General features: G+C 33.2%; 8 protein-coding genes across 11 annotated transcripts in view; 5 read left to right on the top strand and 3 right to left on the bottom strand.

Annotated features, from left to right (window-relative positions):
- Window positions 1-22: 22 nt before the first annotated feature.
- Window positions 23-2473, top strand: LOC17876506 (protein NRT1/ PTR FAMILY 5.3). Its single transcript, XM_006279677.2, has 4 exons — window positions 23-144; window positions 221-438; window positions 804-1369; window positions 1448-2473. The coding sequence occupies exons 1-4, from the start codon at window positions 24-26 to the stop codon at window positions 2283-2285; spliced, it is 1743 nt and encodes a 580-aa protein (XP_006279739.1). The 5' UTR covers window position 23; the 3' UTR covers window positions 2286-2473.
- LOC17876046 (transcription elongation factor 1 homolog) lies at window positions 2354-3610 on the bottom strand. Its single transcript, XM_006281268.2, has 5 exons — window positions 3494-3610; window positions 3068-3191; window positions 2913-2983; window positions 2786-2807; window positions 2354-2690 (listed from the first exon to the last, which is right to left on the bottom strand). Exons 2-5 carry the CDS (start codon window positions 3178-3180, stop codon window positions 2534-2536), a joined length of 363 nt encoding a protein of 120 aa, XP_006281330.1. The 5' UTR covers window positions 3181-3191; window positions 3494-3610; the 3' UTR covers window positions 2354-2533.
- Window positions 3611-4860: 1250 nt separating this feature from the next.
- On the top strand, window positions 4861-6919 carry LOC17874679 (28 kDa heat- and acid-stable phosphoprotein). The gene is made up of 8 exons (XM_023786889.1): window positions 4861-5134; window positions 5736-5776; window positions 5864-5941; window positions 6028-6114; window positions 6213-6247; window positions 6360-6445; window positions 6546-6611; window positions 6709-6919. Exons 1-8 carry the CDS (start codon window positions 5068-5070, stop codon window positions 6741-6743), a joined length of 495 nt encoding a protein of 164 aa, XP_023642657.1. The 5' UTR covers window positions 4861-5067; the 3' UTR covers window positions 6744-6919.
- Window positions 6920-7088: 169 nt separating this feature from the next.
- On the top strand, window positions 7089-9173 carry LOC17874671 (protein HEAT-INDUCED TAS1 TARGET 4). Of its 2 annotated transcripts, none has more exons than XM_006280874.2 (4): window positions 7089-7200; window positions 7874-7980; window positions 8131-8624; window positions 8731-9173. In XM_006280874.2, the coding sequence occupies exons 2-4, from the start codon at window positions 7890-7892 to the stop codon at window positions 8977-8979; spliced, it is 834 nt and encodes a 277-aa protein (XP_006280936.1). In that variant the 5' UTR covers window positions 7089-7200; window positions 7874-7889; the 3' UTR covers window positions 8980-9173. The 2 variants fall into 2 exon arrangements, with proteins under 2 accessions (XP_006280936.1, XP_023642651.1); XM_023786883.1 differs by lacking the exon at window positions 7089-7200 and adding an exon at window positions 7281-7376.
- Window positions 9174-9492: 319 nt separating this feature from the next.
- Window positions 9493-12305, top strand: LOC17876725 (crooked neck-like protein 1). The gene is made up of 7 exons (XM_006280051.2): window positions 9493-10679; window positions 10774-10839; window positions 10929-11073; window positions 11171-11389; window positions 11477-11639; window positions 11728-11923; window positions 12017-12305. The coding sequence occupies exons 1-7, from the start codon at window positions 9529-9531 to the stop codon at window positions 12144-12146; spliced, it is 2070 nt and encodes a 689-aa protein (XP_006280113.1). The 5' UTR covers window positions 9493-9528; the 3' UTR covers window positions 12147-12305.
- A 1951-nt stretch (window positions 12306-14256) lies between these two features.
- On the bottom strand, window positions 14257-16250 carry LOC17875780 (WUSCHEL-related homeobox 8). Its single transcript, XM_023785145.1, has 4 exons — window positions 15981-16250; window positions 15249-15842; window positions 14504-14736; window positions 14257-14403 (listed from the first exon to the last, which is right to left on the bottom strand). The coding sequence occupies exons 1-4, from the start codon at window positions 16117-16119 to the stop codon at window positions 14398-14400; spliced, it is 972 nt and encodes a 323-aa protein (XP_023640913.1). The 5' UTR covers window positions 16120-16250; the 3' UTR covers window positions 14257-14397.
- A 2661-nt stretch (window positions 16251-18911) lies between these two features.
- LOC17874806 (rac-like GTP-binding protein ARAC2) lies at window positions 18912-20410 on the bottom strand. The gene is made up of 7 exons (XM_006281065.2): window positions 20248-20410; window positions 19902-19989; window positions 19711-19820; window positions 19528-19591; window positions 19351-19415; window positions 19195-19260; window positions 18912-19076 (listed from the first exon to the last, which is right to left on the bottom strand). The coding sequence occupies exons 1-7, from the start codon at window positions 20344-20346 to the stop codon at window positions 18963-18965; spliced, it is 606 nt and encodes a 201-aa protein (XP_006281127.1). The 5' UTR covers window positions 20347-20410; the 3' UTR covers window positions 18912-18962.
- A 3497-nt stretch (window positions 20411-23907) lies between these two features.
- Window positions 23908-24640, top strand: part of LOC17877183 (GDSL esterase/lipase At5g45960) — a 4469-nt gene continuing 3736 nt past the window's right edge. For all 3 annotated transcript variants that reach the window (XM_023779120.1, XM_006282362.2, XM_023779125.1), the window contains exon 1: window positions 23908-24245. In XM_023779120.1, coding sequence (XP_023634888.1) covers window positions 23951-24245 — 295 coding nt within the window. In that variant the 5' untranslated portion in view covers window positions 23908-23950. The remainder of the gene's footprint in view (window positions 24246-24640) is intronic.

The raw sequence follows: 24640 nt of genomic DNA on the forward strand, positions 1-24640 counted from the left end.
GAGAGAGAGAGAGAGAGAGAGAAATGGCAGTAGAAGAGGTAGGAGGAGGAGATGATTACACAAAAGATGGAACAGTTGATCTTCGAGGCAACCCTGTTCGAAGATCTCAAAGTGGTCGTTGGAAAGCTTGCTCCTTCCTCGTTGGTATGTTATGATTTTAAGTTTTTGTGTATATGATTAAGAGTAATGAACTAATATTTGAAAATCTTGATATGATTAGTGTACGAGGTGTTTGAAAGGATGGCTTATTATGGGATATCAAGCAACCTAGTGATTTACATGACTACCATATTGCACCAAGGAACGGTCAAGTCGTCGAACAATGTGACCAATTGGATTGGGACTAGTTGGCTCACTCCAATCTTGGGTGCTTATGTTGCCGATGCTCATCTCGGTCGCTACATCACCTTTGTCATCTCTTCGGCTATTTATTTATCGGTACGTATACATTTTTCATATACAAAAATTAGAAGAAACAATAAAAATGGAGTTTTTGCTTAGATCAAAGTTGAGCCATTTGTTGAAGATTAGGTAGTAGATAAAAACTTAGAAAAAGATCTGGAATCTCCAAATTTAACATCTGATCAGTGTTTTTACATTTTAACTTATATATAACATTTGAATCTAATTAAGACATGTGCCCATCAAACTAGACGTGGATGCATGATAAAAGTGAAGAATGAGTCGTATAATTTTTATGTTCTTTTTTATTCAATCAGTTTACGTATATTAATACAAGAATTTAAAATGACTTTTTTGAGCTAACAAAAACAACATATATAACATTTCTCATGGCATTACAGGGAATGGGATTACTGACGTTATCAGTATCTCTACCGCAACTTAAGCCACCAAAATGTTCGACGGCTAATGTTGAAGACTGCCCACAAGCTTCTGTTTTACAGTTAGCTGTATTCTTTGGAGCGTTATACACATTAGCCATCGGCACGGGCGGTACAAAACCGAACATTTCGACAATAGGAGCTGATCAGTTCGATGAATTCGACCCGAAAGAGAGGGTTCATAAGCATTCATTCTTCAATTGGTGGATGTTTAGTATCTTCTTTGGTACTTTCTTTGCTACAACTGTTCTTGTCTATGTTCAAGATAACGTTGGTTGGGCGTTAGGTTATGGTCTTTCAACTTTGGGCCTTGGTTTCTCCATTTTCATATTCTTGTTGGGAACTCGGTTATACCGCCATAAACTCCCCATGGGAAGCCCATTTACCAAGATGGCTAGAGTCATTGTGGCTTCACTTCGCAAAGCCCGCACACCTATGTCGTATGATTGGCATTGCCACCACGAGCTTCCGCCATCCGAATATGCGAGCAAAGGGGCTTTCCCAATCCATTCTACTCCAAGTCTAAGGTAATGAATGATTATTCAACCCTACAAGAGTGAACATTTTGATTTATCATATGTACCTAAGAATTAACTGTGTTGCAGATTCTTAAATCGAGCTTCACTCAAAACCGGATCAGCCAATAAATGGAGTCTATGTACTATCACAGAAGTTGAAGAAACAAAACAGATGCTGAAAATGTTACCTGTCCTCTTTGTAACATTTGTCCCAAGCATGATGCTTGCTCAGATAATGACTCTGTTCATCAAACAAGGAACCACCCTCGACCGTCGTCTCACAAACAACTTCAGCATCCCACCCGCAAGTCTCTTAGGCTTCACAACGTTCTCAATGCTTGTCTCTATAGTCATATATGACCGTTTCTTCGTTAAACTGACAAGACGATTCACGGGAAATCCAAGAGGTATCACATTGCTTCAGCGAATGGGAATCGGAATGATCCTTCACATCATAATCATGATCATCGCGTCCATAACAGAAAGGTATAGGCTCAAGGTCGCTGCTGAGCACGGGCTAAACCACCAGACCGCTGTACCGATTCCGTTGTCAATTTTCCTGTTGCTTCCACAGTATGTGCTAATGGGTTTGGCTGATACTTTCATGGAAATCGCAAAGCTCGAGTTTTTCTACGATCAAGCACCAGAGAGTATGAAAAGCCTCGGGACATCATACGCCACTACAAGTATGGCAGTCGGGAATTTCATGAGCAGTTTCATCCTTTCGTCAGTGGCTCAGATTACAAAGAAGCAGGGAAGAGGATGGATTCTAAACAACTTGAATGAGTCTAGGTTGGATAACTATTACATGTTCTTTGCAGTACTTAATCTGGTTAACTTCCTCCTCTTCTTGGTTGTAATTAGATTTTATCAGTACAGAGCTGAGGTTACAGATTCAGCAAATGTAGAACAGAGGAACAAATAATGTAAGACATTAAGTGTTTTTATTCAATTTGGTTGCAATAAATGTAATTGATCGGAATTAGGAACCAATTAAGCAAAGCCTTAATCCACTTACAAACCATCATACACTGTTGTTATTATGTTTCTCTATCAGACACTTAAGAAATCACAAAAGTTTGTTCTTGTGATTTCCTCAGATAGATATTACAACATAAGGCAGATAACTCTAAAACAACTTACAGTACATAGTTTTCGATAAAAGACTCTGGCTCAGAAATTATACTTCCTTTTGCTTGAGACACGGTTATCTTCTTCCTCCTCTTCTTCTTCCTCTTCTTCTTCTTCTACTTCTTCTTCTTCTTCTTCTTGCCCAACATCATCTTCTGCAGTATTAACCCTCTCGCACTCATCGATCCATTCGCTATAGCTGCATTCATTTCAAACAAACCAGAGAGATTTACAATTAATAAATAAGGCGAACTGAAAGCAAATATATAACGTTGCAAATAGTTGTGTACTTACATGTCTATAGCTTCAGTCAAAGCTACAAGAAACAGAACAGAAACAAAAGAATGATCAGATACATAAGCAAACAAACACGATGCTATATCGACTAAACAACAACTTCGAAAGACACGGAAAAAAAAACCTGTGATAGTAGTACTAAACTGTTCTTCACAGATTCTACAAGTTGCTTTACCAATCAGATGCTTCATATCACTGAATAAAGAAACAAAGGAATCAGTTGAAATAATTTCAATTTCTTTTCATTCAATTCATTACCAATATTGTGATTCATCTTACATAGAGCATTCAACACTCGACCCGTGATTGCAGAAAGGACAACTAAAGACTGTGTCAAGCTTATCCATTCGCTTGGTAGGAGCAGGCTTTGCTCTTGATTTCCTCTTTCCCATTGCTTAAACACCTTTGCCACAAAAACAATCGAATCAAAAAAACAAACATAAAAATCAATACTTTCGTAATGATCAATTACTAGATTAGTCAAAAGTATTCAACTTTAAAGAAATCTCAATAATTGGCTAAACTCAATCAAAAAAATCTTTACTTTTCACAATTACGAGACTATAAAGATATTGGGGATCTTGAAACCCTAGAACACAAATCGTGAAGCCCTAATAATACAGAACAAAAGATCGGATTCACATAAGATTGAACTTCAGGTAGAAGAAACAGATCGACATCATAGGAGGGGAGAAATGAACTTACCAGGCGAAGAGGGTTGATTTAGGTTTTGAAGATTGCGGAGGAGGAGACGGTCTTCGCGGTGGCGATAGATGTAGAACCCAACGTCGGAGAGAATGATGTTTGTTTGTTTGTATCAAGGCCTGATTTTTTTACAAGTTGAGATATATTTACAATAATGGGCTTTTTTGCTAAGGCCCAAATACCCAATTGAATACTATTTTCAAATAATATCATTTTACTTTATATACTAATTAAGAAAATACAAGAAGTGGTTTATCGTAGCACACAAGTTTAAGAACTCATATTCCCACCCAAAAAAAAAAGTTTAAGAACTCATATTCCCACCAAAAAAAAAAAAGTTTAAGAACTCATATTCAATCTATTATTTGGTTTTAGCTTTTGTAATAGTGGTTTGACATGGTATACATGATGTGGAATCATTGAAGACTTCACATACCAAAACAAAACAAAAAAGAGAATTTTAGTGACACACGTTGAAGATTTTCATTCATACCCAAAACTTGATCATATTAATTCATCATGGACATGTAAAATTTTAAGGTTTAGCATACCAATATTAATATTCCAATTCGTTTTATAAATTTGGTGATTTGTGTAATACTAATTATGATAATTTGTGAAAGTAATTATTTTGGAATATAATAAATCATTAAGCAGCCGTGAAAGAGTTTCAAAACGAATAATAACCCATCGACGAGAAGATCATCAAGGCTCAACTATGGAACATTGGTTGTCAAAAACGGTCTAATCTATAAAAATTAAAACATTCCTCTAGCTACGTTTCTTTAATTTTTCATTTGGTTTATAAATAAATTCGAAATATTATGAGATATATACTTGTGTACGTACTATATTTACATGCTTTGTATTTCCTTCATATAGGTATAGAAATATTATATATATGACTTATGAGATATACTTGTGTACGATATTACGAGTCACACAACGTTCAAGAATGTTGAACAATGGCTCAAGGATCTTCGTGCATTCCTTAATACCAACAAGCTCGTGATCATGCTTTTGCTGGTAAGAAATCTAATATTCACCATATATCGTCGAGAAGTAATGGACGAAGCAAAGTCTTTCGCAGAGAAAGAGTAACTCATATTCATTGAAACCTTAAAATCGTTCTGGACCTTAAACTGTTACATCAGGGAAAATCTTACATAATAGTTTTATTAACAGATACGACACCGTTTCAGTCTTATAACAAGAGACACGCGTCGTCGTTTTGGTTATCTTACAGTAAAACGAGTTAGTGACCGTTCGATCTAAAGCTTCGCACGTTTTCTTAGTACATCGCGCTACAGAGGAATAAAAATAAAAATCACACTCAAACACAAAGAATCCCCAAATCCACAGGTGGCTTTTTTAGGGTTTTCGTCTCTTTTAGTCGTAACTGGAAGAGAGAGGACGAGAGATCCTCCACTAAATTTCAAAAAGCTAATCCTCTTATTCGTTTTCGAATCGATTCGTTTTTCTGGGTTCAAGAATCAAATTCCCTGGTTTCGTTTCGTGATTTGTGTTTCTCTCTTTGGGAAAATTTTGGCTTCTTTTTAACGCTCTCTGAAACGATGGGAAGAGGCAAGTTCAAGGGTAAACCTACCGGCCAACGCCGATTCTCTAGCGCTGCTGATATTCGTAAGTAATTTTTGTTTTTGTTACGACTCGTTGTTTTGATTTTGAATCAATCTTGATTTTGTTTTTTGGAATTTTCGTATTTTCGGTGATGGATTTGCTTGATTGAGTCCTTTTGGAATCGTGAGCTTGTTCAATTGGTTCCGTTGAATTGAAATTAGCTGATATACGTAAGGATTGGTAAAAAAAAAATTCGATTATTGATTGTTGTGCTGTTCAAGTTCAGGTGTTTTTTTGTTCTTGTTCTGTAGATTTATATGAGTTAGATGATCATTGAGTGTTCCAGTTTTTGTTTTTGTTTTTGTTAGAGTGATTTGGCTTTTAGAAACTTTGATTTATGCTATATCTTCGTTTTCTTGATTTAGTGTTTTCGTGTTTGCTTGATTTTGGAAGCGGTTTAATTGGATGAGTTCATTTACTGGTTCTAGCTTGTGATGCATAAAAGTTTCTGGCTAGGTCTCTAGGATAATTTTATAGTCTGCGATCATAGGGTTTGCATTGGAAGCATTTAGTTTTGTGTAATCTTGTATAGTTTTGGTTTTTTCCGAACCTGTAAATTTGAGATATATGTGGATGACTGACTGTTAGATTTTGGGTTTTGTAGTTGCTGGCACATCTGCTGCACGTCCTAAATCATTCAAACAGGTATTTTGTAGTTTTCTTTTACATCTTTGATACTTTTGTTGATGTGAGTGTGGGGGTGAATCATTGTCCTTTAAATGACATTATCAGAAAGAAGCTGAATACGAAGAAGACGTTGAAGACGAGTCAGAAGAGGAATCTGAAGAAGAATCCGAAGATGACGCTGATGTGAGTGAAAATCCTGCATGCTATGCGACCTTATCTGTTTTCATTGTTGGACAACTCATCTTTACTCTGTACATAATATCTATCAGGTGAAGAAGAAAGGAACTGAATCTGTGATCGAAGTTGATAACCCTAACAGAGTAAGACAAAAGACCATAAAAGCAAGAGACCTCGATGTAAGTCATCTAATTAGTAGTCAGTATCTGTAAACCTGTAATATATGTATGTCTTTGTAACTTGGGATTTTTTTTTTTCTGTTCTTCCCATTTGTTAGGTTAGTAAAACCACTGAACTCTCAAGGCGTGAAAGGTCTGTTACTACTACTACTACTACTACTTAACACTCTTAAGCTCTATATCATTCAACAGTTCTTGTTCAGGAACCCTCTAAATTTTTTTCGATCTTAAAATGAATTTTGTAGAGAGGAGCTAGAGAAGCAGCGAGCTCATGAGCGATACATGAGGTTGCAAGAGCAAGGCAAAACCGAACAAGCAAGGAAGGACTTGGGTAAACAGCAATAAATCTCTTGTATTCAGTTGTCTCCTTTTACGTTTCCAAACTGGCTTACGAATTATCTTGTCCTCTGTGTGTATTTGTGTGTGTACAGATCGTTTGGCTCTGATTCGCCAACAGAGAGAAGAAGCTGCCAAGAAGCGAGAAGAGGAAAAAGCCGGTATAAACCTCTGAAACTTCTTTTGCGATGCTTTTCTTTCCCAAACAGAAACTTTTCTTTCAGGTTTCTGATCTTGTAATGTTTTGGTATATTGCAGCAAGAGATGCTAAGAAAGTCGAAGGGCGCAAATGAGAGTTGGAATCACTCAAAAGACCTACCTACTAAATTGTGTTGTTTTTTACTCTGTTTTCTTCCATTGATAAAAGATAAAACCTCTGCTATGTCGTTACTCAGTATCGTTGTTATCTTTCAGATCTTCAGATACATTTTTAAGTTCGGTCTTTAAAAGGAACCCCAAATAAAGCATGTACAATCCTAGTCATTAAATTGATGAGGATTGTCTGATATGTGACAAACAAAAAATTTCAAAAACAGCATCGTATTTAATCAAATTCTGTAAAACGTCGACGTATTAAGAGTAAAGGTTGAGGTTTTCTTAAACGACATCGTTTTCGGGCTAAGCTGAGGAGAAATAGGGGTTTCTCGAACATTCTCTGAGTCTGAGTTTGTTTCTTCTCTACGGGACGGCGATTGCGAGAGCGACAGGCTTCTTCTATTTCTCTTCTCTCTCAGTGTCTCTCCTCCGACGGTATTATTTTCTTTCTTTGTTGGATTCTTATAGCTTTTTTTACAGATTCTGCTCTAGATTTGGTCTTTCTCAGTGCGATTAATGAACTTTTTTAGTTTCGTTCTAGGGTTTTAACTTTTTTTTTTTTCCCCCGGCTTAACGATGCTGAATAGTTTAACCGGATCAACGTTTGTTTGGTAACGTTGTTAGTCCAAAACTATGATTTAGTCTAAAGCTTCTCTCGATTGTTATGTTTATGTGAAAACTTGGAACAATGTTGATGCTTGTACTGTACGGCTGTAGTTAGCTCCTGTTTCGGTTTTCGTTTTGCTTTATGTATCTTCGTTTCTGAAAGTTTTCTGCTTGATTCTGCTGGATTTGTGAATACTGCTGGTTTTTACTTTAAAAAACCAGGGATAAGTAATGGATGATTGATGATCTGTTTTTACAATCTGTTAGTTACAGAAGCTATCAATGTTTGTTTGGTAATCGTTGTTAGTCCAAACGTTGGTTTAGTCTAAAGCTTCTCGGTTGTTATGTTTATGTCAAAACTTGAAAACAATGTTGATACTTGAGCTGTAGTTGAGTCTTGTTTTGGTATTCCTTTTGCTTTATGTTTCTTCCTTTTCTGATTGTGTTCTTCTTCTCCGGATTTATGAATGTTTTCTTTTGCTTGTTTCTACTTCAAAACCAGGGATAAGTAATCGAAGATGAATGCACTCTTTCTACAATCTGTGAGAAATGCTGCTGGCCGCTGTCATCCGGATTGTGACCGAGCAAGCAATATGCAAGAAGATTACGGTAACTTGTTAAATCTAGAATCTAGAGAATATTTACTTTCTTTTTGTCAATAACAGAAACTGTGATTTGATTTTACTCCAATTTTAATATGACTGGTTGAATCATATGAATTGACTACCAATTTTTCATCTGTTTTTTTTTGTATTTCAGATGCATCTCAACATGCAGCTTTGGTAGCGGTGAATCTGATTAGCTCTGCACGGGTTATCCTCAACCTTGACGCCGAGTTTACTGAGTACTCAGCTCAGTATTTGGTGGATAACGCTGGGAAGGAAGACGAGCAGGGAGAAATGGATCTTCAAAGCTCTCAGGCCACTCCCGAAAACTGCATGAAGTATTTGATGGAACATGTAATGAACAAGATGGAGGACAGGCAGGGAGAAATTGATCAACAACGCCGTGAGCTCACTGTCAAAGACTGCTTTGAATGTGCTTTCAAAAAAGGGTTGCCGAGAAGAGAACTTTGGGGACATTTGGGATGCATGTTCAAGGCTCCTCCATTTGCTTGTCAGTTACCTCGCGTTCCCATGAAAGGAGAAGTGATTGAGGTTGAGAAATTGGATGATGCATTGAAGCTGTTGATGAAACAACCAGTGGGAGCAAGACTGCATTTGTTCAGTCCAGAGATTGATCGTGTTGGAGAGGTAAAGTCTTGTTTGTTAAATTTCAAAATTTTCAGAGATTAATGATAAATTTTTGATCTAATCATGTTCAATTCTTTTTTTTTTTTTTTTTTTTTTGGTGTGGTAGGGAATTTACAATGGCCCATCAGCTAATGGAACACGCTATGTTGGACTTAGAGATGTGATAATGGTCGCAGTGGATACAATCGAGGGAGAACGTGTTGTGACAGTGAAGATAGTATACAAGAAGAAAACTTCATTTGTCAAGGTGTGTGCGAGAGGTATGCTTCTCCAGCTTAATTGCGAGGGCTCTGAGGTCAAAGAGCCGACAGGTCTCCTTGTTGGTTTCTCTGTCCCGCGCTTATCTATCAACTAAGCAAGTGCTGGGATCGTGGTAAGTATCTGGAGAACTTTATGCTAGTTGTTGAACTTGTTTGTTGGTCCTATGTTAAGAATGTTTTATCAGACTTATTTTATGTTTAAGAAGTTATAAGTATCTTGAAAACCCTATGTTTGTTGTGGAACTCAGTTTGTATGTTCTGAAATTAAGATTGTTTTATGAGACTTTTATCTGTGTTTTTAGAAGTTGCTGGTTACTTGGTAAATTTAGATTCGATCAGTCGAATGTGACATCAACTAATTGTGCATTAGAGGTAATCATCATATTTTCAATTACTCCAGAGTAAGTAGTCACCGACACGACATCGCTAGTATGATCGCCACATGATGACCATTATTTTTGGGCCCTTATATTGGGCCATAATATATAAGTTTAACGAATTGTGGTCCATCAATAACCCATTCTGTCTTGTGCGTATATATTACGCTGTCATGTACCCTAACTTATTGTTCAATCCTTTTCTTCTCTCTTTTCCAAAATCTGCAAACCCTAGGTCAACAAAGATAAAACACAAAACGCAATTCCATGGCCTCCGACAAAGATTCCGACCGTAACCTAGGTTACATGTCTCAGAAGGATGCGGAAGTGAAGCTTCCACGAACGACGCGTGTCAAGAACAAGACACCTGCGGCGGTTCAAATCACTGCCGAACAGATTATAAGGGAGTCAAGACAAGAGTCTGAGATCCGTCCGCTTAAGCATACAATCACTGATTCAAACGAGCTTTCCGACTACAGACTCAGAACTCGTAAGGAGTTTGAGGATCGGATCCGCCGCCCAGGGAACAACATCCAAGTTTGGGTCAAGTATGCCAAGTGGGAAGAGTCGCAGATGGATTACGCACGTGCTCGTAGCGTGTGGGAACGAGTCTTGGAAAAAGAATACAGGAATCATACCCTATGGGTCAAGTACGCTGAGTTTGAGATGAAGAACAAGTTTATCAACCGTGCAAGAAACGTTTGGGATCATGCTATTACGCTTCTCCCTAGAGTAGACCAGCTTTGGTACAAGTATATATACATGGAAGAGAAACTTGGGAACATAGCCGGAGCTAGACAGATCTTTGACCGGTGGATGGAGTGGTCGCCGGATCAAGAAGCTTGGCTCTGTTTTATTAAATTCGAACTCAAGTACAAAGAAACAGAACGTGCAAGATTCATATACAAGAGATTTGTTCTTTGTCATCCAAAAGTTTCTGCCTTTATTCGATACGCAAAGTTTGAGATGAAACATGGTCATGTTGAGCTCGCTAGGGAGGTTTACAAACGTGCAACGTTAGAGTGTGCAAACGATGAAGATGCTGAGTCTCTCTATGTGGCGTTTGCTGAATTTGAAGAACGATGCAAGGAATTAGAAAGGGCTAGGGTTATCTACAAGTTTGCTCTTGATCATATACCTAAAGGAAGAGCAGAGGACTTGTACAGCAAGTATGTTGCGTTTGAGAAACAGTGTGGGGATGTTGATGGGATTGAGGATGCTATTGTTGGGAAGAAGAGGTTTGAGTATGAAGATGAAGTTAAGAAGAACCCTTTGAACTATGACTCGTGGTTCGATTACGTTAGGTTGGAAGAGACTGTTGGGAACAAAGATAGAGTAAGAGAAATCTATGAGAGAGCTATAGCTAATGTTCCACCGGCTCAAGAGAAACGTTACTGGCAAAGATACATATATCTTTGGTGACTTTTTTTTTTTCTATCCATATCCTTTTGGTAACATACATGGTTATATAGTTTTCTCAATTACTGACACTGATGTGACTCATTCTTGTAGGATAAAGTATGCTTTATATGAAGAGATTGAAACTGAAGATGTGGAGCGTACACGAGATGTTTACAGGTATGCAGAAACTTGCAAAAGTTTCAACATTCATATATATGTTTGAATCATGGCAGGGTTAGACTAACTGTTTGCATTTTTCATTACAGAGAATGCCTCAAGCTTATCCCACACACCAAGTTTTCTTTTGCCAAAGTATGGTTGCTGGCTGCAGAATATGAAATCAGGCAATTGAATCTCACTGGTGCAAGGAAGATACTAGGAAATGCCATTGGGAAAGCTCCTAAAGTTAAGGTAAGTCTGAGGAAAGTTGATCTGAAAATAGTTTACATTATTTGCTTACATGTTTTACTTACTTGCGGTGATGTTTGTGTTCTTGAAAAATTAACAGATATTCAAGAAATACATTGAGATGGAACTCAAGTTGGGGAACATAGATAGATGTAGAAAACTATACGAGCGTTATCTTGAATGGTCTCCAGAGAATTGCAATGCTTGGAGAAACTATGCTGAGTTTGAGATTTCTCTTGCTGAAACAGAACGTGCAAGAGCTATCTTTGAACTTGCAATATCTCAGCCTGCTCTAGACATGCCTGAACTGTTATGGAAGGTAAGTTTTACGTCTAGTGCATCCAACAAAGTGAATATTTCTCAAGAATATTTGATCACTAAACTCTGTAATATTGTTTTGTGGCAGACTTACATTGATTTTGAGATATCAGAAGGGGAACTAGAGAGGACACGGGCTTTATACGAGCGGCTCTTGGACCGTACAAAGCATTGCAAGGTGTGGCTTAGCTTTGCAAAGTTCGAAGCTTCTGCCGTGGAAGACAAAGAAGAAGGCATCAGAAGCATCAGAGGTTTGTGGCTATATACATGTTATATTATGAGTTTTGATGATTCCTTGTGACAGGTTTTTAACTGTTTCTTGTTCTTTATACTACTCAGCTATATTCGATAGAGCCAACGCATACTACAAAGACTCAACACCGGAGCTGAAAGAAGAGCGTGCTATGCTTTTGGAGGAATGGCTTAACATGGAAACTGGCTTTGGTAATCTAGGGGATGTTAGTGTGGTTCAAGCAAAGCTCCCTAAGAAGCTCAAGAAGAGAAAAGCCACCAGTGGTCAAGACGGCTCTACAGAGTATGTATTGCATACCTATATAGTTTCATGATTTGTTAACCTTTGGAATGTTTTGAGAATCGAATGCTAAAAGCTTATGTTTGTCTTTTGCAGATACGAAGAATACATTGACTATTTGTTCCCGGAGGAATCACAGACTACGAATCTTAAGATTCTTGAAGCTGCTTACAATTGGAAGAAGCAAAAGGTTGTTAAAGCTGGAGAATGCGTCATTAGTGGTTAAGTTCATAATGTACCTACGTGATGACTCTTGTGGTGAATATTATTATATTAGAACATATGTTTGATCTATGTATGCTAATTTGTAACCCAATTTAAACATAGATGTGAATGAATACTTATGCTTATGTGTTTTTTTTAATGCATTTGAATGTTGTAGAGATTACTTATGTCAAAACTTAGGATATGTATTAGCAAATCTTTTTGGCACATAACAGTGTCTTTGATTACTTTTGATATGTTGATCATCTATATTACACTTACGACGTGAGTACTTGCGCATATCGCTTATGCATGGGTTGTGTTATGAATATTTAAAGAAGTGGACACCTAATTCAACTCAATATACTGTATATTTCATAATAATAAGTATGGTTGAACATGAGTAAATTGAAAATTTTCATTAAGTATGGTTGAACATGAGTAAATTGAAAATTTTAATTAATAGAAATATGATAACTTCACACGACATCGGTACGTACGTGTGTTTATGAGTAAATTCACTTTATAAAGCTGCATCCGTGCATGTATATATGTATATCATAAATCGTCTATTATTACAAACTCCAATTTCTATTTTTTTTTTTTTTAATGATTTATCTTCAACATCTTCTAGATCAGGTTCTGCAAAACACGTACAATAAGTGAATAATATAATAGAAGATGTTTTTTTCTTGGTAGTTTAATAGAAGATTTTGATGACAATATTAGTTCGTTTGGTAATGGTCACTAAATCTCTCTTCTTCTCGCCATGCATGTCCTCTATTTATTTATAGATAATCAAGTTCATGTACGTAAACGCATTAAGTTTTATTTTTTGTTTTATTTTGTTTTTATTACAATCTATAATATAAATAACATATAATATAATAGTTTTACTAGTGTTAATTATTGGAAAAACAAATTTTCAACCAATGAGATTACAATACATGACGTCTCTTAACACAAGATTTGGCATTTAATTAAGAGACTGTTCTTAAGTTAATAGATCATTTTCTATTTAATTTTAATTAAAAAAGGCATAAGAATGCTTTTAATTTTTTTCTAAGAACCCACCAATAAACATGGTTTTAACACATTAAATTATGAGTTTACTATGTTGATGTTGCATGTTTGTTCTTTCCCAAAAGTCTTGAGATATTTCCTTTGCTACGCATGTGTCAATTTGATTAATAATACACATTATCTTCTTCTTTTTTTTTTTTCGATTAGGAAGCTCTTTCAAACAGTGCTAAATCCTAAATTTGTATGTAATTCTTTTTTCATCCATTTTCATATTCAAAATTTTAAAATACTTTGTTTACAAATGCAACATGATGTGTACATAAAATTTATGTCAAATTAAAGATACCCACGTTAACCAACCGTGTAACCTTTAAACAAATTTATTAATTCCTTTACAAAACAGCCATTTCTAAGTCCCACTAGATTCAGAGCTTCTTGAAAGGTACACGACAGTCTGGCTCTTTTTTCTTTCCCGGTCGCGCATCCCCATGGAGGTGGATATTTCACACATTGGGGTCATCAGCCGTCGAAATACCTAGCTAGATGATTATTATTATTTACACAAAAAGCATGTACAATATAACCTCTATAAATTAATACTCGATAAATTAATACTCTTTATAAATTAATAAATTTCTCCGGTCCCAAGTTGGGACTAGTGTAATTTTGAACACATTTCGATAAAATAATAAGATAATATTTTTTTTGAAAATCCTTTGTAAATATATGGTCCCATCAATATTATAAATTAATAATTAGGTAAAATTTTCAAATTATATGTATATATAGACACATTAGTTTTTGTTAAAGTTTATTTTTACATATTTTTTTGAAAAAACTTTCCAAATTCAGAAAATCTCTATAAATTAATAATTATTAATTTATCGATAAATTAAAACCTCTATAAATTAATAGATTTTCATGGTCCCAACATTATTAATTTATAGAGGTTTTACTGTATATGGTTATTCGATTTTCTTTGTTATGTTGGTTTTGGTTAATTATTTCGTCTCAACAAAATACACTACACGCGAATAGGGGGAAAACGATAGATTGTGAACAAATTTTAGTGAAGCTATAACATACTTTGAATTTTATTTTCCAAAATCTTGAAAATGTAAAGATTCTGTAAATTTGAATAAAATTTTAAAGATAAGAAACAAGAATTGTATGTAATTAATAGCTAAAAATACATCAATACTTTATTAGATTAATATATCTATCCATAAAACGATAACACTCATTATCTTCTAAATCTGCAAACCAAAAAACAAACTCTTTTAGCAATCTTTGTATTAAAAAAAATAAAAAAATTCAAAGAAAAAATTATTCTTTCTTAAAAAGAAAAGAACTCACAAGATAATAAACAGCACCATTTTGGAGAGATTGAAAAGTAACACCATTTTCATCAGTAAGAACCGGATGGCCAAAAGAGTTGATCAAAATAGCATTATTTCCAAAAGCTTGCTTAACGTTGAATAATCCCGCAGCTACTTCGAACAACATGTCGTTAATAAACACAGTCAATTTCTCTGGAGTGACAGAATCTTCGACGTCTTCACCAGCACCATGTAATACCACAGCTCGTTCTTTGTATCAGATCAATGAAATACGTTTTAATAATTAATATAAGTCAACAAAATTAAATAAAACTAAATCACCCAAAGCAAATTTTACAAGAGGTCAAATCTAAACACCATAACATCTTTTCCAAAATCACATTATCCATGAGTTTACTCATTCAAAAAAAAAAGACAATTGATTGATAATATACGTATATAAAAACCTATATAGATATACACATATTGATACATAGTGTTAATGTATATATGTTGATACACATGTAGATGAATGTATATAGTAATATATATATCTAAATATATGTGATGTGTAAATTGTAAGTTTTTTAAGAAAAAACACTTGGTGTAAATAGTAAATTTTAGTCAGTTTACATATATTTTTCTACAAATATTAATTAAGGTAATTATTATTTTACATTGAACATGTCCAAAAAAAAAAAAAGAAAACTTGAAATTTTTAATATTAATATAAAGAAATGATAAATTTTTATTAGTCAAAGATATAGAAAATATAAATTTACCTTGAGATAGATTTGTGGTCAATGGAACTTGAGTAAAATAATTTTCACCGCCGTGATTTCCATCTCCACCGTAAAAATTGATCGCCGGAGTCTTATCCAAGCTTTCAACATTCTCCAAGCCGTTATTAACGGTGGGGAATGCTACATCTTTGTCCATTACCACCGGTGCAACAAAATCACCAAAACCAAACCCTGATTGAACCGGACTCGGATAATTTTGAACCGGGGATAGATGATAACCGGCAGGTTCGGTTACCACCATCTCATTGTTTTGAACCGGAAATAAACCGGTTTCTTGGTTAACCAAACCAAAACAATGATCAGCATCAATACCAGGACTAATGATCTTGTCCTTCTTTGACATTTTAGGGCTCTTGTGATGAACACGAAGCTTGTGTTTTGCCCGAGACTTCCGGTTTTGAAACCAGTAGAACACGTTAGCATCACCGATCTGACCGTACTCTTGAAGCCGGATCCGGATCCTTTGGATCTCTTCTCTCGGTGGGTTAACAATACCAGAGTTGAAGATTGACTCTAGGATCCTAATCTGTTCCGGTTTAGGGTTCCACCTAGGTTTAGGATCCGGTACACGATCTGATTCACAAAACGTATATATCATCCATCATCATGCATGCCTTTAACAATAACATATAAGCTTTGATTCTACAATCAAACTAAAACTAACTATATAATTATAATCTTTAATTATTCAAGAAACATCAAGATCGATACCTGAGGAGAATGAAGAAGAGGTGTTGCAATTAGAGTAGTGCATGTAAGATGGAGAATCGATGTCATGTTGGTGATGATTATTGTTGCAAGGTTTGGATTTGAACATGCTTGGCCAGTTTTTGTTTGAGGATGACGACATGATGGTAGAGTGTAATGATGATGATAATATATATGGCGAGGATGATGATGATGATGATTGATGATGGTGATGATGATGATGATGATCTAGAGAGATTACTTAGGGTTGAGAGGGTGATGAGTCAATAACAAAGCTACTCTCACGTTATATATTAGCCTCTTTACCTACTCTTTCGTTTTGCGTCTTACTACATTTAATAACTATTTTTTTTTTCTGTTCAACACTACATTTAATAACTAATAGACATTATAAAACCTAAAATTTTAGAGAAAAATAAAAAGTAAAAACAAAATAAGGGAAATTGCATGTTGACTGTATTTTTCAAAAGTCTTTTTCTTTTGTCTACGTTCAGTTCATATATTCTTTTTGTGTTAACTAGTTAATTTCAGATTAATTGAATTTGTACTCTTAAACTAAATATACAAACTAATTATCTGCAGAAAATACATATGAAGTGGTGATTTTTTTTATTTAATTATTGTAGAAATGCATTACGATATATATATATATATATATGTATGTTTACAAGAATTTGTATACCACTTTTTTTTTTCTCATTTTCTGAATTTTGGTAGAAAAATTAAATAAGGTAGAGATTTGGATTGACTCGAGCCTTGAAGGATCACATTTATATTTTACTCATATAAATTCTAGTCAACAATAAGAAAAAATAATCAATAGATTTATAATTTATTTTTAATCATGACTGTTTTCTTTTAAGTATGTAGAAGATAGACAATAAAAAAGAATAATGGTAACTGGTTAGTGCAGTGTATAAGTGATGACTCTAATTTGACTATAAAGAAGAAAGATACAAATCTTCACAAACTATGGAAGACTTTAAATCAAAGTGATCTTTTAAATTTTTGCCGTTTTTGGATTCTACTATTTGATTTTTAGCTTCTTCCTCTTCTTTTTTTTTTTTTTCCACTTTTACACAATTTTGGAAATCCCATACACTTTTTCTGTTTCATATATATATATATATTACAATTACAAATACTTAACTATAAATTCTGTTACAAAAAGATATTAAATTAACCCTAAACATGAAAAAATCGACATAAGAAGAACATGAAAAATCATGCAGCAAGGAATCCGTTACACATCTTTTTGTCTTTTTTTTCCTCAAATTCAAGTTCATACTTCATACAGCTTTATTTATTTATTATTTAAATTTTTACAAATTTTCATCTTTGGCATTTATATAAGGCATCTATCGCTTAGCAAAAATTTCTTCGAATATTTTTTCTTGATCGATATTTTTTATTATATTATATTGTGAAACATATTTTTATTTTTCATGAAATAAACTTTTGTTACAACTTACAAACACTTTTTGGAGCTCATACTACACAACATTATACTTATTATGTGGCAAAATTTGTTGAACCCAATGTCTTCAAACCAGATCTTATCCTAGAGAGTCAAGGGTTCATAGAAGTCTTAATTCTTTACATTAAATATACTCTATGTTCTTAATTAATCCAATTTTCAAAATTTGCACACAAACAGAAAAAATAAATATTCCAAGTGATGGCATCTTTTTAACATAATTTACATTCTCTGTAACTTTATAGTTCATATTAATTCTATAGCTCCAATTCTAATTAATCCAAGTTTGGGTAATTTTTTAAAAAAAAATATAAAAATAAAAATAAAGAGCCATATACCTTTTCTCCATCTCTTGTTTAAACTCTTCTAGTAAAATCCATTTATCCAAAACACTGTCATTACTTATCTTTGTAACCTAAATCAGGAACTCAAGTGTGTTTACTACTACTAAATTTCTCACCCAATTGTAACATACATGTTTAATCAGTAAATGGTTAAATAAAAGAATTAAAATGGTTCATCATGTTTGTTGATATGCGATGAGCAGTACCTAGAGAGTGGGCTTATTACATAGGGAGACAAATATATTTGTTTCTTTTTGACTTACGCTAGCTATCGTATAATTGTTGTGATCACTTTTACCATTGCTACACGTTTCTTCTATTTTTCGCCAATCCCCGCCGCTTTAATGATTATCAGATTGGACACATCACACATATCATACCATCGCAGTCTTGTAATAACTTTTATTACTACAACCAAAAATTGTTGACGACAAGTTATACCTAGCTATACCATCGCAGTGATTGTGTGTGTATTGTGTTGTATTGTGTTGTGTGATTATTTTAACCGGTGGTGATTGTGTTTTCAACGTGGTACCTTATATGAAGGAACAATATTAAGCGAAATCTAGGGTGTGATTTGTGAATGGTTACAGCGGTTCAAACGGAAAAAAACATTTATGGACGGAACCGTTTTTTATTTACTATTCACTAATTATGTCCGTAATGGCGCGGTTTCAAAGAAAACAAAAACAAAACCGCTGCAAACCGTTTTTATGTACAAATAGAATTGGATTGCCGCAGTTTGTTACGCCTTAAAAATAGAATGGATTGAACCGCTGACAGATTTAGACTGAACCGATGTAACCATTCACACCTCTAGTAAACCAAGGGTAGTGAGTAGTGACCATAAAATCCCTTCTTAACCAATACACATGATTATGAATCTATTTCAAGTTTCCTTTGCTTTATCTTGTTACATTGTGTCTAAGCATTGTAAAGATTTATTCAAATCAATGTATTGTTTTGAAAATTTCTCATATTCATTCAAGATAATTCAAAATTCTTTCATATTGACCGATTTTACAATTTTTGAGTACAATCATATATATGCTGGAGAAAAGTGATGACTAAGAAAAGTCTACTATTTTTTAGTAGAAAAAGTAACCAAAAAAATATCAAAATACATGTATGTATAAATTGTTTATTTATTTAAAATGTTCAAGTTTAGAGGAAAACACATAATCTTGATCTCTTAGTCTTCATTGGCTTTATCTTCTTCTTTGCCTTTGGTGGCCTCAAAGCTACCCTTATCGCTGTATCAAACACTGCTTTCACATTCTATTAAATATTGACAAAAAAAAAATAAGAAAAATCAGTTGAAAGATTTATTGTATTATTATCGAACCTAATATTCATTAATTATGTAAATTTTGCATATAGTATAAAATTTAAATACCTGTTGGGTTTTGGAACTGCACTCTAAGTACCTTACGGCTCCAATCATTTTCCTTAATTCTTCTCCCTGTTACTCATCAAATTCATTCATACTAATTTCATAATCACATTTTATGATGTTTTTTCATTATATAGACTAAATTATTTATTAGGTTACCTGAGCAGTTGTTATAGAAGCTGCTCCTGGATGATCCTTCAAGAACTGCTTGTCCTCCCTCAAATCTGAAGTCATTTTTGTGTAACATTATGAGCTCTTAGACAAACATACATTGTCATCGATTCGAACTATAAAAACAGAGCATTTAGGAATCAACATGGTAAAACTCTTAATTACCTAATTTTGTTCCGACCAGCACAATGGGGATGCTAGGTGCATAATGTTTCAACTCCGGAAGCCACTATTTAATCAACAACAGACTTATTCAGAAATGCTTAACCATGTGACTAAACATAAAATAAAATGCTTAACCATAATCAAATTTACTTAAAAATGGAAAAAAATACAAAGTTACTATACCTTTTTGTGAATATTCTCGTAACTGGCCTTGCTAATTAAGGAAAAAGCTAATAAAAACACATCTGCTCCTCTGTAACTCAAAGGTCTAAGCCTATTATAATCTTCCTGCCCTGATAATTCCACATTACTTAACAATTATCAATACCAGTGTTTAAAATTATCAAATTCACTTTCAGTAAAATCTAACGTACCGGCTGTATCCCACAGGCCGAGGTTCACGGTACTCCCATCGACGACCACATTTGCACTGAAGTTGTCGAAAACTGTTGGAACATAATCCTGTAATCTCAATAGTTAAATCATTTTATATGTCTACAAGAAATGTTTCTTAAGTTAACAGAGATGGTAAGAATACAGTAGTAGCTTGGGGTTAAAGTAAGCTCCTATTAATTTGCCATTATCAGCACTAATTACTAAACCAAGCTTTAATTTGTCGAAACGAATCTTGAAACAAGAACAACGTTTGAACTCTTAAAACACCAAAAATATTTATGAAACTAGTAAAAAAAAAAATTAAGAGATTAAGCAATTTATTACCGTAGGAAAAGTATTACTGGTATATGAAATGAGCATACAAGTTTTTCCCACTGCTCCATCTCCGACAGTCACACACTTAATGAATCTTGCTGTGCTCATTTTTTCTGTTTATGAGTTCGAGTTTGTGTTTGTGTTTGGGTTTTATGTTCAGAAGAGAAGAGAAACGTGGTGAAGGGTTCTTAAGAAGGCTTTTGTGATGATTATAAATTTGTTTATTGGTGAGGAGGATGATTCTTATTACAACTTTATATTGTTAATTAGTATTATTTTCTTATTGGTAAGGGGATGCAGTTTTAAGCAAACATACAAAATTAACCGAATTAATACCGAACTAAGGAACTTTATTGATACTGTTGACTGGTTTTGGTTTATAGTTCCTCATATCGAATAAACCAAGTAATGAAACCGAACAAATTCTCACTAAAACAATGAAATTATATTCGTCTTAGAACTAACAAATTATTAATAAGTTTATATTTTGACAATAGTTAGCTGCTATTATAAAATTTATTCACTCAAAATTTAAGATTTTTCTAACCATGTTCAAACCAAAATAAACCAAACAACACCAAAAAATTGAAATTTTTCTCTCAATTTAGCCAATTGGTTCAATACATTTTAATTTCTTTTAATTGAATTGAATTAAGGAGTTAAAATGATTAGGAATTGAGTGTATCTTTTACTTCAAGTGCAAGATCATGTGGTCACCGAAAGTGATGTAGCCGTTTGGTGTTGGTTGTGAGTGGATTTTTTTAAGTGTTGGAGAAGGAACTCTCATCTTACTTTGCTTTTCCTATTATATATTTTTTTGTTGAAATCTTTGGAACAATATTTTATTTTTGTCTTATTTGATCTCATTTTAATCACACATTCAATAATGACAGGAGGTTCCACCTTAAATATTAAGATATATTTTATTTTTTTTTCTCTAGTGTGTTCAAAAATAGTAAAATACAATCTACAATTTGTTTGAGTGTTCATCAACAGTTCATTTTTACGTCATCCAATATTTTTTTTCATGAAACATTATTCCTTGACGTTTATGTCGCATGTTACCCTCATGCAAAAATATACGACGATCCATATCACTTATTAAGGGTCTAAATAAGTTTGGCTCAATACTAATTATATAAAGTTCATCCTAAGAGGTGTAAATGTTTATTTTCTATAATACTTTATTATCACATAAAGCTATTTTACATAATTTGAGTTTATAGAAGTAGTTTGGTGATTTATAGTATCATCATGCATACGTAAATTACTTCAAATATAAGTTACCACACGAAGCTCTACTGCGTAGAGAACACGTTTAGGAAATATTTAAGTAACTGCATTATATTATATATTTCTTAACAATTGACTTTGTACATGTATCATCATCACTATCTCATTATGCTTACTTAATAAGATTTTTAGCTTAACATTATAACAAGTTTTATAGAGGTTCAGAATCAGAATAGATAAAAGTTGTAATTAAGATAAGCCCATTATAAACCTCAACATGAACCAAGTAGTATCCAAAAGAAGAAGAGCCCAATCTCAAGTATCTATCTTAAGGTGACTAACCACTTCGCCTTCTCCTAAATCGATCAGATTACTTAAGGGGAATATAGAATTGTGTCAAAACCTCGGAGGCTGTTGCCTTTTAATACATACATATGATAAAACCTAATACTTAAATATAATTACCAAACTCTACATAAAGTATAGGCTAATTACACAATATAGCACATCCCTCTTAATAAATTGGACCATCTAACTTGCGAGAGCTGCCTAGCTAGTATGATCACAGAGACCAGACTAATTCATTTTATACATATTTTTTAACTAGAAGACAAACTCCAATAAGAGAATGATGTATGAACGATAAGTGGTGGACGTATATATAGATTATTTTGTTGAGATCATATTCAAAATTATAATGGTATATTGTGATTTCGAGAAAATAAGAAGAAATTAAAAATATGAAATAAGATAGAATAAACGTATTTAAGTTGTAAAATAGAAAGAAAAGAAAAAAAATCATAAGTGTCAAAGTAGAGAACTGAAGTTTATGTGTGGTGCATGATAATGTGGGGAATTGCTAAGTATGGTGCTGGCACTTTACAGACCAGTCTTTGGAAGTGTCTCTTCGCATTAGAGTTTGTAAACACTTAGGCACAAGTTCACTAGTTAATTAACTTAAGGTTTATTTCATGCTTGTACACCAACTCAGGTCTTTGCAAATCAAGTTTATACTGGATATTGCCAATGTGGTGCTGGTACATGCAATCTATATATTATGGTTATTCTGATACCATGGATTCATTTATACAATCGCCTTGTTTCCAAGTATCGTAGAGAATTATATTTATTGGAGTGTAAATTAAATTAAAAAATTGTTATTTGTAATCGCTAATACAAGATACACTTCGATATTGGACTATGGATTTCTTATTCAAAACCAATTTGACGATAAATATATTGATTATAGCTCTTATTTCCTGTGAAAATCATTGTCCAACTTCGGATATAATATATAATGTTATCTTTACTACTTAAAATCAGTATATCATTATATTAAAGAAAATAAAAAAAAATTAACGAAAATCTTCTTAATGATAGGAAAACAAATGAGATTAAGAAATAAGAAAGAATATTATACTAATCAGTGTCACCAAAATAACGAAGATATCTAACACCGAATACTAATTATGAGGTATCCCGTATCGATATCATTATTAAATGTTTACCTAATACCTATAATTTTATTTTTCTAAAATACCTTAACGAAATAATCAAATTGCTTTATCCATTTTTAGGTATATAATACTAGTACATTATACTCTTATGTTAATAGTTATTTCGAAATAATCAAGTAAACAAACATATATATATATATATATATACTCCATAAGACATATCATGATAAATTCAATGAATACCCACAAAATACAGCATTGTACAACACTTAAAGCTTCACATAAATAAGATCAGATGCAAGTTGTTGCATTAACTATTCGATCCATGCATGTGATTATATACATCCAATTATAGTGTTACCCTGAATTAATACTATTTGTTTTGTGTTTATTATCGGTTTCAATAAAGGGAAATACACATCTTCCAAAAATTAAATATTCGTACTAGCTAGGTATATCATAATTATAGTACTTTTTTAGAATGTGACTTGTACTTCATTTTTTTGCTTCGGTTATAGATATTTTTCTTCTTTTGAAAACATACTTTGTGTCTTTGCAACTTTGCATATAGCCATATACTGTATATACTTCGTTTCAGAATTAATTTTAGATTTAAAATTATCTTAAACTTAATTATACTATATTTTTTTACTATGAGAGTTATTTCCTTACATAAATGTAAAATCCTTTTTCTATTTTTTTAATACACAGATTCAGTCGTTGAACCGGATTAAAATATATATGTTTTTGTAGAATTCGATTTTAAAAGAATTTTCTTACAAATCTTTGTACACAAACCAAATTTACCGGTTAAATCACAGTAACTGTACCAAAATTTCAATCAATTCAATTCGACAGAACTTGATTAACCAAAAACCAAAATAAACCGGATAAACCGAACCGTTTTAACAGATTATACCGAACGCTCATAACTATCTTAGTATATAAAAATGCATATACTACAAGGTACCAACCAAACTTCTCATTTCATTTGTCTCCTCCACTCAAAACGTTCACCAACAATGAGAAGTCATCAAACACATTCTTCTTCAGCTCTTTCCTTCATCTTCTTCTTCTTCCTATTGTTCATCTCCTTCTCACTCTCTACATCAAAACTTGAACCCTCTAAACATAAACCTACAAGAAAACAATCATTCTCATCTATTCTCGTTTTCGGAGATTCAACCGTTGATCCGGGAAATAACAACTTCATCAATACAATATTCAAATGTAATTTTCCGCCCTATGGAATCGATTTCAAAAACAAAATCCCCACCGGTAGATTTTGCAATGGTCGACTCGTCACAGATTTCATTGGTTAGTATTCATCCCTATATTAGTAAAAGAGAAGTACAAAAAGTGTTTTCGGGTCGGGTCAATTTCAAAAAATTACCCGAAATTTGTAATTGGATCTTTTAAAATTAGATAGATTAATGGGTTTGGATACATACACCGGATACTTTCCAAATCTAATTTTAGGATTGTATTATTTCCATAACTAATTATAGGATTTACTAATATTTCTCTAACTAATTTAATACAATCTATTTAAAAATATTATTCTTCTTTCACTTTTATTTGATATTATTTTTAATTTATGATATTATACTATATAATATAAATATTTAATAAAAATTTAACTTTTTTTTGCATATGTTGCAATTTGAATTTTTCAAAACGGACATAAAACGGAACATATAATACTTAAATAT

Source organism: Capsella rubella, unplaced genomic scaffold, assembly GCF_000375325.1.
Source record: "Capsella rubella cultivar Monte Gargano unplaced genomic scaffold, Caprub1_0 scaffold_8, whole genome shotgun sequence".
NCBI lineage: Eukaryota > Viridiplantae > Streptophyta > Magnoliopsida > Brassicales > Brassicaceae > Capsella > Capsella rubella.